Genomic DNA, 19,411 nt, shown 5'->3' with positions numbered 1-19,411 from the left:
AGGAATTCAGGAGTTCTCATCTCAGCTCTGATACTGACTCTGGCTTCAGCGAAGCTACCTAATTTCATTGCCTCATTTTCCCTGTCTGTAAAATAGGCATGATATTTACCTACTTCACATAGCTATCCTGAGGATCGATTAATGCTTGTTAAAGCCCTTTGACATAAAATGCTATGTAAGTGCCAGGTATTACTGTTTCACCGCTCTTTCATTGCACCATTGCCACCATAAACAATACCAGTGATGGCAAAGGGGCACTCAGACACTGAAGGATACTTTGTGAAGGGATTGTCTTTCATGCAGCTCTTTAAACACTGATCAAGATTAAATATCCTTTTTTCTAAACAAGCCCTGAATGAGGCTGTGGTGAGGGCTGGGAGCAAAGATTAATGTAAAGTTCTATTTGCTGTAGTTGTTTTTTTTGCCGTTTTGGTGGCCTTGGAAGCGTGTGGCAGCAATAATCTCCTCTTTATTATCTCTCATTACCCTGAGGCTATCCTAGTATAAAACTAATACCATGACTCCCAACCTCCTACAGTAAACTAATCCTTATATAATCATTGCATAAGGCAAAATGCCTGCTCCCTCACCTTCTCTGCTCATCCTGTTTTCCGAGCCCCTGAATATTACATGGATCTACAAAAATAATGGTAGTTTCAAGACTGACCCATCTTGCAGGACACATGATAAGCCGAGGAATATTTCTGTTTACTGGGGCTGAAATTTTCAACTTTGGTGCCTAATGCCATATTTAAGCACTTAAATGAAAATGGCCTTATTTTTAGAGGTTCTGAACTTCCATTTAAGTCAGTAGGTGCTCTGTGTAAAATCGGGTCACTTTTATTTTGATACCTAATTTTTGGCAGCCTAGTTTAAAAAATATATCCTGGGTTACTAGAATACTGGTTAACTGGGCTAACCAGAAGGCAAGGTTTCAGTCCCTTCCTACATACAGTTACTGAAGTAGCAGCTTGCTGAAAACTTCTCAGCTCTGGAGACTGAAACATTTCCTGGCTTTATAGCATTGGAGTCATGCAGACGTTAGTTTTGTCTAACTAAATTGGGTGTGGAGGAGGATGATTGCAAGGACAAATGTGAGTGAATCACAGATGGGTTAATACTAAATGATGGAGTACAGTTCCATGATTTTGGGGTGTATTGGCTAGTGCCTGAATTGTGTGTGTATGAGAGGGCGGTTTCATTTAATATTTTGAGGGTAGTGGTTATAAAAGTCAATACATTCTAGATTTTATAATCGGGATGCTGAATAATAATACCCTGCATTTCTCTGGGTCCTTCCATCTGAGGATCATAAAACACTATGTGAATATTTTATTGAGCTTTACAACATCCCTGTTGGGGTGATGGTACATCTGTGTCAAAGCTAGAAATAGAAAGCAGGTTCCCTAGCTCTCAGTCCTGGGCTCTAGCCATTAGACCATGGTTCTTGGCATAGATTAGGAAGAGGATGTTATTTGAACAGTGGCATGCATTTCAAATTTTGTGTGTTGGGAGTAGTGCTGTCTAGCACCTAGACTAAGAGGGGGGCTGTTATGGGATGGATGTAGTTATACATAGCTGTTCCAGCCAAGACCAAGCTACCTGCTTTCCTCCTTCAGCTCGGGGTGTCGATGTTTGTAAGTGTGTTCCATACAAAAGCTTATATAAGTGCTCTTTAGTGTTTATGTAACTCGGGTCGCTTTAGTGTATGCAGCAGTGAGGCCTGGCCAGAACAAGAGCTTTTGGATATCTGGGATCTCGTTCTTCTTGCATAATCCCAGGGTTAGAAGATACATTGTCTGTCACCAAAGTTGGCCTTTTGATGTTCCAGTTTGCCTCTAAGCACTCTTGGCCCTTTTCATTCCTTCTCCATTTTTGTGTTGCTTCTTTCTGTCTCCTTTTTTTCCTGTTTGATTGGTGGTTCTTACTTGTGAATGATTCTTTTAGGCCAGGAAATAAGTTTTCTTGTGTAGCATACATCATCTGCAACTGATGCACTATGAAAAACTCAGAAAAAGAGAGGGAATTTTTAATTTTTTTTAAACTTCCAGTGTTGTGGGTTCCTTCACAGCCAGAAGGAATTTGGAGATTGCTCTCCTCCTCTCCCTTCAAGATTTCTCCTTTTCTTACTTCCACCCCTATAACTGTGTCCTGAAGAGTCTTCAGTGGTACCTTCTTCAGAGCCTGTTAACATATTATCCCTCCATCCCAGAGCCAGATGGGAGTCCTGTTATACAAAGCGCTCTGCCTTGTTCCCTCTCTCTGCAGGCCCCAAAGATGCTGCCTTTATACTACAGTGAGTGATCACTTTATAAATATCTAGAAAAATGTGTTACTAGAACTGCAAGTGAAGCTGTTTGTTATACTCCTACGACATACTCTGCCTCTAGTTTTTGAGACCGGTACAAAAGAGAGACCTGGCGTTGTTAACTTCTAGATAAATCAGCAGTGCTAATGAGGACAACGGAGTTGATATGTGTGCTGTGTGACAGGCCAGAGGAAGCATCAGTCATCAGAAGGAAAGCTCCAGGGCTTGAGCATGTACAGACTGGAAGATTCACTTTTGTGCCTCAGAGTATAGCCATGATCGTGACTCATAGCAAGGTACAAGCTATAGAGGTCTACACTGTGTGCAAATCTGAGGAGGGAGAGTGAGTGGGAATTAGGTTATGTACCCTCTAATGATTGCTTTTCATACAATTGCCATTTCTTTCGTCAGTGAGAGTAAGGTATAGGCTATGCTAAGAGAGGCTGCTGTGCTTTCCAAGGGATCAGAGTTTAGGGTCCCTAAGCAGTAGTGACCGACTTTGTCCAGCTGAGGTCAAGATGAAGCATTGCCTGCTGGGAGCAGTAGTCTCTACAAGTTGCATCTCTGCAACAAAGACTTTGCTATGCACTGCAGACTTCTGAGCTGCATTGGGCTACTCCTGCAGGGTGAGGGGATGCCTCACTTGGCTCTTTAGCAAACTTCTCCGGTGGAGTGACATTGAAAGTTGTTTTCTGCAGTCCTCTGTTCAGTCCCCACAAGGCAGGAGTGCCGGAACAGGGAGCGCCAGGGGGCCATGGCTCTCCGACTTTCTGAAAGTGGAGGGGCCTGTCCTGTCCACTTTTCACCATCGGCCCCACTCCTCCTCTTCCCCCCAGACCCCAACCAGCTGGGGAGCTTGAGCAGCTGTGGGGAGCTGCAGACCCTCCATTTGCCCGGGGGGAGGAGTGAGAACAGTCCCAGGCCCGTGTCCCTGGACCTCCCACCCAGGGCCGGTGAGGGTTCATGGCTCCCCACAGCTGCCCGGGTGGCTCTTACCATGGCTTTGAGGCCTGGACCCCCAGCCGGAGCAAGGTCGGGGTAAGAGCCGCACAGGTAGCTGTGGGGAGCAAGGGTCCCTCTTCCTGCCCTGGGCGGGGGATCTGGGGTGGGGTGGGGACACAGGCTGGGGAGGGCAGGCTCCCTGGCTTCTGGCTTGGCCAGGGATGGGGCCTTGGGGGGAAGAAGGGGATGGAGCGGGCCACAGAGGGGGCAGGGGTCCCTCCCCCCCAGGGCCGGTGCAACCCATTAGGTGACCTAGGTGGTCACCTAGGGCACTAACATTTGGGGGGCAGCAACCGCGGTGGCCGGATCAGCGACCGCCCCGGTAGTCAGCGGTATTTTGGGGGCGGGATCTTCCGCCGCCTAGGGCGGCAAAAAAGCTGTTGGTCGCTCCTGCTTCCCCCGCCCCACACACACTTTTGGGAAGGCGCCGCTGCCCCTGCCACAAGGTAGGCTTGAGTGGGGAAAATAGGAAAGGGGAAGTAGAGTGACTGGAAAAGAGCTGATTACCTGGAGAAGCAGAAACTGCAGGTCAGAAAAGAGAATGTGAGTGAGAGAAAAGAGGAAGATAGCAAAAGCTAAGAATGAAATGTAGCGGATCACAGACCTAGGTGAAAGGGCTACCTGTGATGGATACTGGTTGTAGAGCTGGCTGTCTATACAGCATGATGATCTATTCAAGGGGAGGGGTGGGGAAGATTTCTTGTGTATTCCCCTGGGCCCTGCTAGCTTTCGGGGGACCAGGAAAGAGTGGTTGTATATGTGTGCTGGGGTGGGTGGGTGTGTCAGCTTATGTAATGGTTACATAATTAGTTCTTTGTTAGGCTGTTCTGGGTAGGAGGGGCCTAAAGCTGCTTTGTTGCTTGAAGGGCTGAGGCTGATTATTTTAAAACGAGAACAGAGTCTTTTTTCTCTCTAATTAGCTGGCCTGGTAGAAACTGCAGAGGTTTTCAAAGGCTCTGGACCCTGCGAGCTGGTGGGGACTGTTTTCTTTTCCTTCCCTAAGAGAGGTGGATTAATTTGTATGGGCACATATCGCCAGGGATTATCATAGAATAATGGAAATGCAAGGCTGGAAGGGACCTTTAGAAGTCATCAAGTCCAGCCCCTTGTGCAGAGTGAGGCAAGACCAAGTAAACCTAGACCATTGCTCTCAGGTGTGTGTTCAGTCTATTCTCAAGAACCTCCAGTGATGGGGATTCTGCAGCCTCCCTTGGAAGCCCGTTCCAGTGCTTTATATCTTTATAGTTATAAAGTTTTTCCTAGTATCTAACCAAAATCTTCCCTCTTGCAGATTAACCCCATTACTGCCTGTCCTTCCTTCAGTGGACATGAAGAACAATTGATCACCGTCTTCTTTATAATGCTGCTTAATATATTTGAAGATTATCAGGTCCCCTTCAGTCTTCTTTTGTCAAAACTAAACATGCCCAGGAAAAGAATTAAATGGAATTCCTGACCACATTGAGCACCGACACCTAAAGTGGCCTTGAGGCCTACCTGCTAGTCTGGCAGTGGTTGCAGCATGGGCGGTGGGTGAACCATGGGCTTGGGGAGGCTAGCTCCCGTCCTGGCCCCCCCCTTCTGCTTCAGCCCCCCCTTCTGTCCCTCCCAAGCCCAGCGCCTCCCAGTACCTCCCAGCCTTGGGGCCCTGAGTCCCTCCAGCCTAAGAGCACCTGGCAGATGGCACAGACACCCCCAACCCCAAAGTCCCGGGCAGGTGGCACATGTCCCTTCCTCCCCCAACCCTGGAGCACTGGGTGGGGCAGCAGCACGTGGCTTCCCTCCCTTCCCAGCCCTGGAGTACCCGGTGGGTAGCGTGGAGACCCTCCTTCCTCCCAGCCCTGGAATGCTGAGAGATGCAGCCCCAGCACAGGGGGCTTCCCCAGTGCTGGGTGGCCCCGTCCCATCCGCCCTTGCCCCAACCCTAACAGGCTTCACTTCCCGGAAGAGAAGCAGCCTGCCTGGGCTGGGGCCAACTAGCAGCAGGAGGGGGCCTTGGGGCAGAGTATGAGCGGAGCCACATGGGGCTTTTTGAGGAGGCATAGCCTTCCCCAGCCTATTATACACACCATGGGTTGGAGAGGAAGCAGTTGACTCTTCACCATGGAGTCTGCAAATATCAAGTGTAGTCCATGCTCCTCTGTGCACTTATAGCTGCTGTGCAGGACAGAACTGTGTGCAATGTATACTGTGCACCAGAGATAGGCTTGGAAAGATTAGATTTTTATTGGTAAATATCGGTAAACGCTGGTTCACTGTACACACACACACCCATGAAAAATATATCCAGCAATAATGATAGAAATTTACTGATTGGGAAAGTAAGAAAAATGCTCCTTGAGAACTTATTAGAGTTTGATTTAAGGATATTTACTTTGTATATTTTGACATGTGATGTTGACAGTTTGTGTTTTAACAGTAGAAAGCTTTAACTTTTTGAATATCAATATCTACTCGCATTAAACAATTGTCTGATTCCACCCCCCCCCCATAGTTTTCCACAACTGTGAATATTTAAATACATGAAAATAAAAAATGCTTAAAACCTATAATTTTGCATTGTGGGATATTTGCAACAATCCCCCTGGCTTTCAACAGTGGCTGCAGGGGCTGTGTATGGTTGTGGTACACTTTGTGCACCTAACAGAAGATGCCTGCTGTGCATGCTGTACACCACTGCAGCTTCCACCTGTTAATTTGCAGCAGTAAAAGTTGCAACAGTGCAATTCTATGGTGCAGACAGAGCATATATGGGCAGGTCTAAACATCTGAGTTAGGAGACCTAATTACAATGTGGCTGTCCTCTGATTGTTAGAAAACGATTCTAATCTCTCATGCAGATGGGGTGTGTCCAAGGTCCAGGTACAGAACACTGTCACGGTCCTATCTGCCTTACAAACTAGAACCAGGTCTCTTGACTTAATTGTTAGTGTAGAAGGGCCATTGTGCCTCCATCTACGCTAGTCTTTAGCTGAATGAGTAAACAGTTGGTGACATAACTATTATTTATTTGTGTTAATACAAGTGATAGCACTTAGGATCCCCAGTCACGGATTGGGACCTGGTTGTGCCAGATGCTGTACAAACACACAACAAAAAGATGGTCCTTGTCTTAAAGTGTTTACGGTCTAGTTGGTTCTAAATATGGTTTGTGTTGACACACAGCACATTGGATACACGGTTAGTAACCACAGAAGCTAAACCAGATTCATCCTTGCCAGCTGCCTGGGCTGGCACATGACTGTTGTCCTGTATCCAGGTTGTAACTCTGTTTAGCTAAACCCCCCGAACTGTGCCAGTGCAGCCAGTTTGGCTGGTGGGCCTTCCTCTGGAACCCTGGGTGGGTAGGATTATCCAGTGTGCAGTGCTGCACATGTTGCTGGTGGCACTCTCTTGGCTGAGGCAGTCTGGAATAACTGCCCAGACTTTTCCAGAGGGCACTGACGGTGTAAATATGGTTAGGCAGCTGTGGATGTACAAACATGGTTGACAAATTGTTACATTGTGAAAAAAGCTGCTTATTGAAGCTGTCTCAGGTTAGCAGTTCAATCGAATGTGTAGTGGGAGCAGTGCTGCTGTAACATTCCTTCACTCCCTCTGTCACAAAGAGAAAAAGTGTTACTAGTGCAAGACTGATGGGAGATCAGTGTTTAGCACAAGATCTAAACTGTCTCTACAGTAGGGAATTTAACAAAAATAAACCCCACTGGTTCTAATGTCAGCTCAGCTGCACAGGTGTTAGAGCCACTGGGGGTTGTAGCCTAGACAAGATTCCAGTATCTTCTGGTAGTTTGTGTGTGTTGAGCCTACAGCTTTATTTAACATATTCTTGCTCAGGTAAGAGTGGGTTTTTTAAAAAATTCTGGGCACAGCTGTGTGTCACCTAATGTGTTAAAGATGGTTTGGCGCAAATGTAGAAGAGAGGAAGGAAAATACGTGCAGAAAAGTAAATATGTGGAGAGACTGAAAGACAGATAGGGAAACATGTTTTGGATACAGCTCCACCTTCCTCTGTGTAGATTCTGAATTGTGTTTGCCCTGCAATACCCTCTACTGGTATTCTGCTGGAGAATAGTCAGTGCAAAGAGAAGAACGAGTGCTGCATCAGTAATTGTCAGGGGGCAGAAAGAGAGATGGTTCCCTCTCCAAAATGAATATGCCTTTATGTTTCCTCTCTAATTGTGTCCAGGTCTCAAGGGCTCAGAGTAGGATGGCAGCAGGGAAACCAATGGCTTTGTTTGGCTCTGGGAAAGTTACTGGTTTAATGACTCATCCTGTAGAATGTGGTCACGTTGCTGCTGTTGCTGTTTCCCTTTGCCCTATTTTATCCAATCTTTTGATCTAGTTATATAATTGTGAATCAAGACAAAGCAATGTTAGACCTGTGGGTAATGTGACCAAGCTGCATCTTTATTCAAATAGCAGAGCTCTTATCTGGGAAGCCCAGGAAACTGGCTTATTTTCTGAGCACCGATTTCTCCCTGTGAATGAATGTAATGCATGGTCTGTGAGCCTGTTTTGTTTAGGGAGGCATGTTGTAGTAGTAGACTCTAAAGCCTTGTCTATGCTAGAAAACCCACCAGGTTCATAACACTGAGATCAATTTGTCTATGTCTACATTTGTAGCAAAACAGTGTTCCCTGTTCAGCACAAGGTAAACTGTACCTATTGCTGGCACCTGTTGCTGATAACCATTCTTCTAGCGTAGACAAGGCTTAATAGTATGGATATGCATAGAAAATGGCCCATTCTGTGGCTCAGGATGTGCTGTGTTCAGAAGTCCTGCACTAATTCTGATTTAGATTGGGGGCAAATGCAGTTAGTTCTGGGAGATGTCTAATGGAATCTCTGCTGGGCTGAGCTTGCAGTACTGTTCACTTTGCTCAGCTAGCAAAATACTGTTCTTGGGACTCCAGCTTTGAGGGGAATAAATTGGTGGCAAGACTAATGTAATTGGTGTGTTAATGTGGCAGCCTCTAGTGGCACCTGTGTGCATGATGTGTTACACTGGTTGGTCCTGCTAGTGAAGGCAGGGGGCTGGACTAGATGACCTTTCGGGGTCCCTTCCAGTTCTATGAGATAGGTGTATCTCCATATATAACATTCATTACCGCAGCCATCTCTCCTTCTGCATAGAATCATAGAATATCAGGGTTGGAAGGGACCCCGAAAGGTCATCTAGTCCAACCCCCTGCTCAAAGCAGGACCAATCCCAGACAGATTTTTACCCCAGATCCCTAAATGGCCCCCTCAAGGATTGAACTCATAACTCTGGGTTTAGCAGGCCAATGTTCTCCTTTCAGAGGGGACTCCACTAGTTTCCAGAGATGCTGGTATCACTGACATATTGCCTGTTTTCCTCTTTCTTGTCACAGCCTTCCACCCTCCCGCCCCCCGTATCTATTTCAAAGGCAGACCCTTTTCCAGTCACTGTAGTTCTCTGATTTAACTCTTTGCATAGGAGGAGCAGAGTTGATCCTGAGATGGGGTACAGGTTATCCCTCTGCTGTTAAAATTGGACAGCAGTTTTCATGGCATGCTGGACCATTTTCCTTTTACAAAGCTTGTTGGAACTTCCGTCCCAAGAGGAACTCGTTGCCAGGGGATGCTGTGACGGCCAATCGTGTAACGGGGTTCAAAAAAGAATTAGATAAGTTAGTGGAGGATAGGTCCATCAATTGCTATAAGCCAAGTTGGTCAGGGATGCAACCTCTATGCTCTGGGTGTCCCTAAATCTCTGCCTGATGCTGGGGCTGGACAACGGGATGAGTCACTCGATAATTGCCCTGTTCTGTTCATTCCCTCTAAAGCGTCTGGCACTGGCCACTGTCAGAAGACAGGATACTAGGTTATATGGACCATGGGTCTAACCTATTATGGCCATTCTTATGTTCTTATAGCCCTTAGTAGCACGCATCTAACGCACATTGACTTTTAGCGGCATCTAGACTTGTCGGTTGCCCAAATGCAGTATATATGGATATGGGGTACTTTTTGCTCCCTCTCCTAATCAATACTAATTCTGGCTGCTAGAAGAAAGCGAAGTCTCAGGCCAGAAAACTATGTGCCTGAGTTAGAATCTGTTCACTTTGTTTTCATGTTAGGGCCCTAGAGGGTTTTTTTTCTCTCTGGCTCTGTTTTTAGTGGTGCAGCCTTCTCTTTCACAGGAGACAGATACTGGCCTGAAAACTTTAACACTGTGTTCAGTAGCATCTTCAGGGCAGAAAGGTCAGTTCACAGTTTTGGCCTTCAAAGAAACATACAATCAAATGAACCAGAAGAGGGATGAGTGAGTCCAGTTGGTCTTTGAGCTTGGTCTGGGGTTAGCAGGTGTGTAAAAAACTGCCTGACAGTGTGGGATGGTTGTTTACAATTTGTTCTTGCCCTGTCTTTTCAGACCAGCCCCAGGAAGATGTGTTCAGCAATGACCATGTTCAGCATGGGGACGATGGGGAATGGCAACGCTCTACTTCAACTACCTCATCTCAGAGCGAGCGGGCGGAGCGACTCTTGCAGAACCAGCACAAGAGCCTGGCCTCTGAGGACACCAAAAAGAAGAGGGCTCAGAAACCTTCTCACATGAGGAGGAACATAAGGTGGGCAGCAATAGAATTGGGAAGGGCAGAGGGGTCCCACAGTCTTAATGGGGGAAAGTGGAGTCTATTCGGTTGAATTTATATTGCTTCTAGGCCTTTGCCACCAGCTTCGGTAGCAAACAAGACAGTCTCTTAAAACCAAAGCATTTTACTTGTGGTGGGGTGCAAGTAAACTGTTTGAGATCTCAGAAAATTAACATGTTCAGCTCCACAGCAGCAAATATATGAAATTAGCAAAATAATTCACATATTGGTTTTAAAACCAAATACATGAAAATCAGTCCCACCATTACATTCTAATCAATGCCTGAGTTCAGGGTGTCTCTCTCCTCTGCTAGAGCTGATGATATTGTAAGTAGCCTAAAATGAATCCTTTCCCTGCACTGCTTTATGTGTTTATTTGCAAGAAAGCTCCGGGCACAGCCAGTGACTAAAAAGTTGAAAATCAGTTTCTCCTTCATTTTACATTATAGTAATTTGAGATTTTTTTAGATCCCCTCCTATATTCTGTGACAGAATGTAGGGCTGTAAGATGTTTGCGATAACATTTATTTATGGGGAACTAGATGTCTCAGAGGAGTCATAATGGAATGTGGAGCCTTACACCAGCTGATGGCGGTTTGATGCCCCTTGTGTGAAAAGAATTAGTGGTCTTGATCTGGTTCACATGGCAATTAGTAGTAATTAGCCCTCTTGTTGGCAGCCTCAACCCAAGGAACAATAGTTTAGTGGGCCCTGGATACCAAGATACTTCCTTACTCATAGAGGAGGAGGTGCCTACATTTGAGGGCTAGAGTGAATTGGCAGGGCAGGGTGGGGAAATCTTGGACTGCCACTGATCAGACTGTACCTATATTCTGGATAGAGGAATTCAGTCTTCAGAGCTGCAAATCTCACACCTTTCACATTAATCTGAAAGGGAAAAAATGGAACTTTCCAAAACTCATGGGATTACCTGTAAAGTGGTGTATTTAAGTTAACCCCTAAGCATATTTGGAATGCATGTGGGGTCATGGTTCCTGGAAAGAACTAGGAGAATAGAAAAGTGACTTGAAAGTACTTATTTCCTCTTTTGCTGTTGAAGGCTTTTAGACATGTGCTTTGTCTCCTAACAAATTTCCCTGATGTTGTGCCATTGCTGCTGTACATGGCCTCTAATACCATAGAAATAAATAACATACATATCCTCTGTTGTTTACAGAAAGATCCTTTCAAGTTTACTGCTACTAGGCATCTCAGTATAGACACACACTTGTCCACTCACCTTTTCCATCCATCTAGCATTTTGCCCCTGTCAAACATGAGCCCTTTCCTCACACAACAGTAGCAGTTACAGGCAGTTGAAAAAGCGAGCCGCCTTCCCTAAAATTGTAGTTGTCATGCTATGGCTTTTGGCTATGATGTCCTTTGTCTGTGTAGCTTACATTCTTTCTGGAGCTTGTCATTCCTCTCGTGGGTCAGCTGTGAAACCATCCAAGTTATTTAGGATAGACTGTTTCTGGGTGTAATGAAATAACATTTTCTGTGTTTGCCCATGTGCTCAGAAAGCTGCTGCGGGAGGATCAGCTTGAGGCTGTGACAAAAGCAGCCCAGCTGGAAGAGTTGGAGAGAAGGAAACGACTGGAGCAGCAGCGAAAGGATTATCCGGCAGCCATCCCCACTGTACCGCTAGAGTTCCTTCCAGGTAAGCAGAGAGGGGTGTTCACTAAAGCAAGTTTTAAGAGTAGCAGCTGAAGAGGAGCAGAAAGTGGTGCTCTCCCTAGCCCAGGGGTGGGCAAACTATGGGCATCCGGCCCATCAGACCTTTTAATCCAGCCCTTAAGCTCCCATGGAGGAGCAGGGTTGGGGGCTTGCCCCAATCCTGCACTCCAGACAGGGAGCAAGGACGGGGGGCTTTCCCCACTCCGCGTGTGCTGTTGCTCCACGCAGCTTCCGGGAAGCATTGGCATGTCCCCCCTCTGGCTCCTGTGCATAGGGGCAGCCAGGGGGCTCTGCACGCTACCCCCACCTCAACTGCTGGCTCAGTAGTGCCCATTGGCTGGAAACCGTGGCCAATGGGAGCTGAAGGGGTGGCGTGTGCAGACGGGGCAGCTCTCAGAGCCACCTGGCCGCACCTCCATGTAGGAGCTGGAAGGGGGACATGCCGCTTCTTCCGGGAGCTGTGAGAGGTAAGCCTACACCCCTGACCTCTTCCCACACCCCAACCCCCTGTCCCAGCTGTGATCCCCCTCCCGCACTCCGAACCCCTCAGCCCCAGCCTGGAGCCCCCTCCCCAACCCTCAGACCCCTCCCTAACCCATCCTGAACCCCTAATTTCTGGCCCCACCCTGGAACCTGCATCCCCAGTCCAGAGCCCGTACCCCCTCCAACACCCCAACCCCGTACCTCAGCCTGGAGCCCCTTCCCATACTCTGAACCCCTCTGCTCCATCCCCAGCCCAGAGCCCCCTCCCTCACCTGGACTCCTCATTTCTGGCCGCACTCCCAGCCGGAGCCCTCACCCTCTCCCACACCCCAACCCCCAGTTTTGTGAACATTCATGGCCCGGCATACAATTTCCATACCCAGATGTGGCCCTTACGCCAAAAAGTTTGCCCACCCCTGCCCTAGTCCCACACTCAAACCAAACATCACTCTGAGTAGTTGGTGCAAATGCTCACACTTGTTTCTTTCATGTTTTGACCAGCAGTGAAATACTGGACAATGTAGACATTTAAATTAGAACAGCTAGGCTTCAAAGTCAACACCCATTGAAATGAATGAGGCAGTTCACACTTCTCAGAGCTATTTTTTCCAGGCTGTCTGCAGACCCATGGATACAACATTGTATTAGTTACGCTCTCTTCACATTTTAAAAATGTTATTCACAAACATAAAGACTTAAGAGTAACCACAAGAGTGCCGGGAAAAGATGACCACAGCTGGCCCCATTTAGCCCTAAGCACTTGTGCTTTCTCTACAGGATGTAGTGCAAAGTAAGGAAAAGGGAACTTTATTCCCCTTGTTGTATGGCACTGGATGGTTAAAAGATGGTCCTGTTTTTCTCAGCTTTTGGAACAAAATGGGCTTTGGAGTCTCAGGGCTTGGCTACACTTGCGAGTTACAGCGCAATAAAGGAGCCCCGGGCGCGCTAGCTCACTCTCCGTCCACATTGGCAAGGCATGTAGAGCGCTCTGACTCCGCGGCTACAGCGCTGCTGGTACTCTACTTCGGCTAGAGGAATAACGTTTGCTGCGCCTTGGCTACAACGCACAGGCATCGTGTGAACGAGGTGTTGGGTTACTGCGCTCTGATCGTCCTCTGGAAACGTCCCATAATCCCCTTAAGTCAAGTGGCCACTCTTGTCATTGTTTTTAACTCCTGTAGGAATGCGGAAATGCCCTTTCAAAGCTCCGTTTATGGCAAGCCATTAGTGTGGAATGCTGCGAGTGAGAGAGAGAGAGAGGCGGGGGGTGTGGAGGGGGAGGTCTGCTGCTATCTGAACTTACAAGACAGCATGCTGACATGCTCTCAGCCCCCCAAAACCCCACTCTTTCCCCCCCACATACATATAACATACTCCCTGTCACACTCCACCCCACCCCCCCATTTGAAAAGCATGTTGCAGTCACTTGCATGCTGGCATAGCTGCCCATAATGCACCGCTCCCAGTGCTGCTGCAAGTGCCACAAATGTGGCCACGCCAGTGCACAAGCAGCTGTCAGTGTGGACAGACAGCAGCGCTTTCCCTATTGCACTCTCCAAAGGCGGGTTTAACTCACTGCACTCTATATCTGCAAGTGTAGCCATGCCCTCAGTGAGGAATATACTCCACACATGGCTTATAATAGGGAGCTTCCCAACAATGAGAATCTTGTTTAGAGAAGCATTGAGCACATTGAGGTGGGGAAAAGGAAATGAAATGACCCGCTAAGCTGAGACATAGCAATAGGTTACACAGGAAGAGTTGATTATGGAAAATCCCAGGACTGAGTGACTGGAGCAAGTGTAGAAGGGAATGTTAACTTAACTCTGAACACTTTTGTATCTTTCCTAATTATTATTAGTATTGTTAACTATTGTTTACTATTTTTGTGTAGAAGAAATAGTTTTAAGAACAGCGGAGGCCACTCAGCTTCCACCTCAGGTGCTAGCTGAGGAAGTGATCTGCTTGGATAGCACCAGCAGTGGCAGTGAAGATGACACGAAAGGCATACTACATAGCATTAAAGATGGTAAGGCTCACAACCAATCTATCACACATCCATGTATCTCCCAGACGGTCCCATTTACCCAGTTGCATCCAGCCAGATCTCCCACAAAGCTATCTATCTTCAGATTTTATGTATCTAAAGGTTTTTTTATGAATGTAGTGCTGATTCTGGTAGTCCCACTCCCAAATTGCCCTTAATTAACCTTCCCAAAATGAGCCAAATCACGTTGGGCCAAGCACTGGCTACACCCTGTATTTGAGTATTCAGCTCTGCATTTGAAATTGGTATTTTTGAGTCCTTTGCTGAAAATTAACAGAATTTGACTTCTGTCTACAAGTCCAGTGAAAAGTTAACGCCCCCTCCTCCCTCTGGCTCTTTCACAGAAGTGATCGAATTGAGTTCAGGAGAGGATGAGGCCCTCCAGATTGTGGACAGCAGCGACTCTGCCAACGAGGGAGAAGATGGGGATGGTACTGAAGAGAGCAGTGGCTCTCATGTGAATGACGCCTTCAATCAGTCGGATTCTCTGGGGCAGGTCATTGTCAACATCAACCATCCACCCAATGAAGAGGACATTTTCCTGGCTCCGCAGCTTGCACGGGCAGTAAAGCCTCACCAGGTACAGGAAGTCGAGGCCCAGAACACACAAGGACTTCAGCAAAACCTCCTTCTTATCCCAGGAGCTGAAATCCATGCTGTTGATGTCATGTGGGTTGATGGTTTGCTAGTGATGTTCTTGGCAGAGCTGCCTCCCTGAAGCTTGTGGCCAGGATTTGTGGCAGTGCCCAGTGCAGACAGTTAAACGATGGAGAGAAATTAAAGGAGATCCTGAGCCCCATATTTCTTTGACTATTGTTATCTGATAAGCAGGCTCTTGACGTCTTAGTCCTAGAGCCTGTGCTGTTATGTTGTCAAAATATGTAGAAATACAAATATTTTCATGTTTATAACTTCATTGTTTGTAAATCAAATTCCTTCAAATGCAAAGTATTTAGACTTATTAGAGTAGAGCAGGGGTCAGCAACCTCTGACACGCGGCTCACCAGTGGGGGAGGTGGGAAGCTGCGGCCAGCACATCCCTCGCCCGTGCCACTTCCTGCTGCCCCCATTGGCCTGGGACGGCAAACCGCGGTCAGTGGGAGCCGCGGTCAGCCGAATCTCCTGACGCAGCAGGCAAACAAACTGGCCCAGCCCGCCAGGGTGCTTACCCTGGCGAACCGCGTGCCAGAGGTTGCCGACCCCTGGAGTAGAGTGATGCGCGGAAAAGTTTCAAAACCAGATATTATGACATTGTATTAATAGAGACTTTTCCCCTCTACCTCATGCTTGGATGAGCATTATTTTATCAAATTATTTAAGAACAAAAAACCAACCCAAAGACTGTAGGCTCTGCACAAGCATAAGAATGATCAGGATCATCTTTAAAGAAAAATTTTTATAAGGAATTTTATTGGGTCCTTGTATCTGAAAATACTGCAATGAATCTCTAATTTCCCCTTGTGTATTTATATGCCATATAAACTCATACAGTGTATATGTCAATCTAGCTACATTTCCATTTTGTTGTTTTCCATCACTTCTTTGGCAACTCTTCCATTATTTTCTCTAGATTGGTGGGATCCGGTTCCTGTATGATAATCTGGTGGAATCCCTGGAGAGATTTAAAAGCAGCAGTGGGTTTGGGTGTATCTTGGCCCATAGCATGGGGCTGGGCAAGACCATCCAGGTCATCTCTTTCTTGGATGTACTTTTCCGGCACACGGAGGCAAAGACTGTCCTTGCCATTGTACCTGTAAGTAGCCTGTGTGAAGCAGTCTCAGGTCCACCAATTTGGACTTGTTTTTTTTTTTATTGTTGTGGGGAGAGGATGGATTGGTCCTTCATACCTTAGAGAGAGCCCTCGGGTACCCTCACTCGCATTTTCACTGCTTTCATTCCTTCCATCCTTGAGATTTTGTATCATGGTCCATTCTTTCTAGCTGAGGACAGTTGGATGTGATTCCCAGGTCCCAGTTAGCTTTGAGTTCTAAGTGCTAGGTGACTGAATTTTGTAGTCTGAGAACTACTTTCTCAGTCCTTTGGGTGCATTTTTTTTCCTCCCCAGGTAAACACTCTCCAGAACTGGCTGGCAGAATTCAACATGTGGCTCCCTGCACCTGAAACCCTCCCTGCTGACTATAACCCAAAAGAAATTCAGCCACGCTTCTTCAAAGTCCATATCCTGAATGATGAACACAAGTAGGTGCCATGAATGCCCCTCCTGAGCAATTAATCTGCTTCTCATGGAGTTGTATTATCAGTGTCTCTGTAGCACTGCTGCAGTCTGTTCATCTGATTTGATTCCATGCTCTGTCCTTTTAGTTTCTCTCCCACTGTACGTCTGCAGTATATGTACTTCGTGAGGATTTCAATACATCAAAAAGGTGCATCTTTTAATGAGGGGTTAAATTTATCTCATTCCTTATTTATACTCTCCTCCATCATGTTTGTCAACTCAGCTCCACATTTCCCCTCATGCATTGCGATGAAAAAATTCAAATGCCAGACCTTGTGCTATGTATGGATTGGCCAGTAGGGAGTTCATTGTTTTGTCTGTGGTGGGTACTTTCCTCCACCCTCTCGGCCCATATGCATGATTGCTATTGAATCTTCTATTTGGCTTTTCTGGGAATTTTCACTTTCCTCTCTGATTCCTTCTTGCAGACATTTTAACTTTTACTCAGTTTTACTATGCCTGATGGCTTCTAAATGACTTAGCATTCCTACACAGAAGGGAGAAATCATGTAAGGCAGAGTATTGTCCTTTTCATTTTACACAGTATGTATTTTTGGCTGCTGCAGCTCTGCTTGACTCTTGGTCATTTTGTCTCATGCAATCTGGTGAGATTTATATTAATCTCAGGGCACTCATAGTTCACCTGGTATTTACACAAACGTGGCCACTGAGGTCCTCACCTCACGAGAGGAATATACTTCCTATTCAATTGATATTATTTTGAGCCTCTTATGTGCATCTCATATTGGATTGGGGATTACCATGCTCTGGTGTATGGGAAAGGTGGAGTGGACAGCCTCGTATCTGAGCCTGTCCTTAATATTGGTGGGAGGGAAAAGAAATAATTCAGCTAACTCTCAGATTGCTGGATAGGTGTGTGATAAGTAGTAGAGTAAGACAGCCACATACATCAGCACCTCATGCAAACGTGTGCTTTGGAGAGGTCTCTTTCCTAACACTTCCCATAAGAGGATTCCATTGCTCTGTGAAATCTGATTTAGGTTCATATACAGCAAACTTCTTCATGCAGCCACTAACATCCTATAATGGTTCACCTTTCTCTGCCATGTTACCCTCAGTGTGTTGGAAGTTTCTACCAGATATTCATGTAAAAGGGCTTCATCGCACTTGTCTGCTGGTTTGGTCTGATGCCAGCGTATGTTTTAGGTTGTTTGAAAAGGTCCTTTCCCTTAGCAGGCATCCATTTCAGCAAGTTTAGATGTATCCAAGGAAGAGGTCTCATTTTTTTGTACGTTTGTTTTTCTAGGACAACGGCTGCCCGTGCAAAGGTGGTGACTGACTGGGTGACAGATGGCGGGGTGCTGCTGATGGGCTATGAGATGTACCGTCTCCTCTCACTGAAGAAGTCCTTTGCCACTGGCAGGAAGAAGAAAACAAAGAAACAAACTGGCCCGGTCATTATTGACTTAGATGAGGAGGACCGGCAACAGGAGCTTCTGAAAGGTAGGAGGCGAGTCTTGCTGGGAAATAACCTCCTGTCTACAGAATTGCAGCTGGGAGAGTCTACTAAGGCCAGCTGGCTCCATAAGCAAATGGTCACTTGGCAGGAGAAAATAGTTAGTTTATTGTACATAGGCACCAACGTCAGAGGTGGTTGTCTTTAACACGATCACTATGTTTGCTAACAGCTTATTCCTGTGTAGGTTCTAAATGAATTCAGTGCTAGCAAAAGATGCAGGAGCGACTCAGCTAGAAACTGAAGTCCCCCAGTTTTTATGCAGAGCAGGTGCAGAATAGGTAGCTGCCTAACAGCATCACTGATCTGAACCAGGCCCATTCTCTAAGGATCATTCTTGGAATTAGAAAGGTGTTCATACCCATTCAATCCTTGATTTATCTGCTGAGGCTGCAAATAAAGGAGCCAATGAGTACTTTTTGCTAGTGAAAGATGTGTACAAGAAGAACCACTCGGAACTAGACTGAGACTCCCAACTTGCTTCGCCTAGGCCACTGAATAAACACCAGGTGACAGTGACTCGGGTCACTACCAACCTAGGCCAGATTGGAGCTGGTGGCCCTGTAGCCCTTTCCCAATTCCTAGAGCCATCCTGGCACCCTGCCAAGAATTAATTTCAGCGAGCCAAGGTGGGTGAACTAATATATTTTGTTGGACCAGCTTCTGTTGGTGAGAGAGACAAGCTTTTGAGCTTACACAGAGCTCTTCCTCAGTCTCAAATGTGTTCTCTAATATCCTTCAGGTCTGAAGAAGAGATCTGTGTAAACTTGCAAGGTTGTCTCTCTCATCAACAGGAGCTGGGCTAGTGAAAGGTATTACCTCACCCACCTTGTCTCTCTCTCATATCCTGGGACCAGCACAGCTGCAATAACACTACAAACAACTAGTATTATTTTTCAACTTTCATAATTACTCATTTTTCCTTCTGTAGAGCTACGTGAAGCAGGAACATCAGCTGACCAGGTAACTCTCAATGTTCCTTTCCCTCAGGGATTGAGAAGGCTTTATCCCGCCCTGGCCCGGATGTAGTTATCTGTGATGAGGGACACCGGATAAAGAACTGCCATGCCAGCACATCCCAGGCCCTGAAGAACATCCGCTCCAGGCGGCGGGTGGTACTGACGGGCTACCCGCTCCAGAACAACCTGATTGAGTACTGGTGCATGGTAGACTTTGTCCGTCCTGACTTCTTGGGTACCCGGCAGGAGTTCAGCAACATGTTTGAGCGCCCCATCCTGAACGGGCAGTGTATTGACAGCACGCCGCAGGATGTCCGTCTCATGAGGTACCGCAGTCATGTCCTGCATAGTCTGCTGGAGGGGTTTGTGCAGAGGTGAGTCCACATCAAGTGTTCAATAATGTAGTCTGTGCAGTCAGCTCCTTGATCATAGTTTAGCCACATTGATTGAGGAGTGTATTCATTACAGCAAATTCCTGTTGTCTTCCTGAGCTTGATTTTTACCCTGGATTCCCTGTTGTCCCTTAAGGAGATTGTAGACATACAGGAGACAACTTAGAGAGGACCTGAAAGTTAGCACCTGCATGTTTCTGTCAAAGGCAC

The 19,411-nt window shown here is 46.7% G+C and overlaps 1 protein-coding gene across 2 annotated transcripts in view; it reads left to right on the top strand.

The window, feature by feature from the left end:
• RAD54L2 (RAD54 like 2) overlaps positions 1 to 19,411 on the top strand; it is an 86,651-nt gene that overhangs the window by 53,017 nt on the left and 14,223 nt on the right. For both annotated transcript variants that reach the window (XM_039480802.1, XM_039480803.1), the window contains exons 3-10: positions 9,708 to 9,906; positions 11,451 to 11,590; positions 13,985 to 14,119; positions 14,482 to 14,717; positions 15,708 to 15,890; positions 16,203 to 16,336; positions 17,641 to 17,837; positions 18,841 to 19,183. In XM_039480802.1, the coding sequence (XP_039336736.1) occupies positions 9,708 to 9,906; positions 11,451 to 11,590; positions 13,985 to 14,119; positions 14,482 to 14,717; positions 15,708 to 15,890; positions 16,203 to 16,336; positions 17,641 to 17,837; positions 18,841 to 19,183 (1,567 nt within the window). The remainder of the gene's footprint in view (positions 1 to 9,707; positions 9,907 to 11,450; positions 11,591 to 13,984; positions 14,120 to 14,481; positions 14,718 to 15,707; positions 15,891 to 16,202; positions 16,337 to 17,640; positions 17,838 to 18,840; positions 19,184 to 19,411) is intronic.

Source organism: Mauremys reevesii, linkage group 7 (genome assembly GCF_016161935.1).
Source record: "Mauremys reevesii isolate NIE-2019 linkage group 7, ASM1616193v1, whole genome shotgun sequence".
Taxonomy (NCBI): domain Eukaryota; kingdom Metazoa; phylum Chordata; order Testudines; family Geoemydidae; genus Mauremys; species Mauremys reevesii.
Note: the sequence above shows the minus strand (reverse complement) of the source record. Positions and strands in the feature narration are given on the sequence as shown.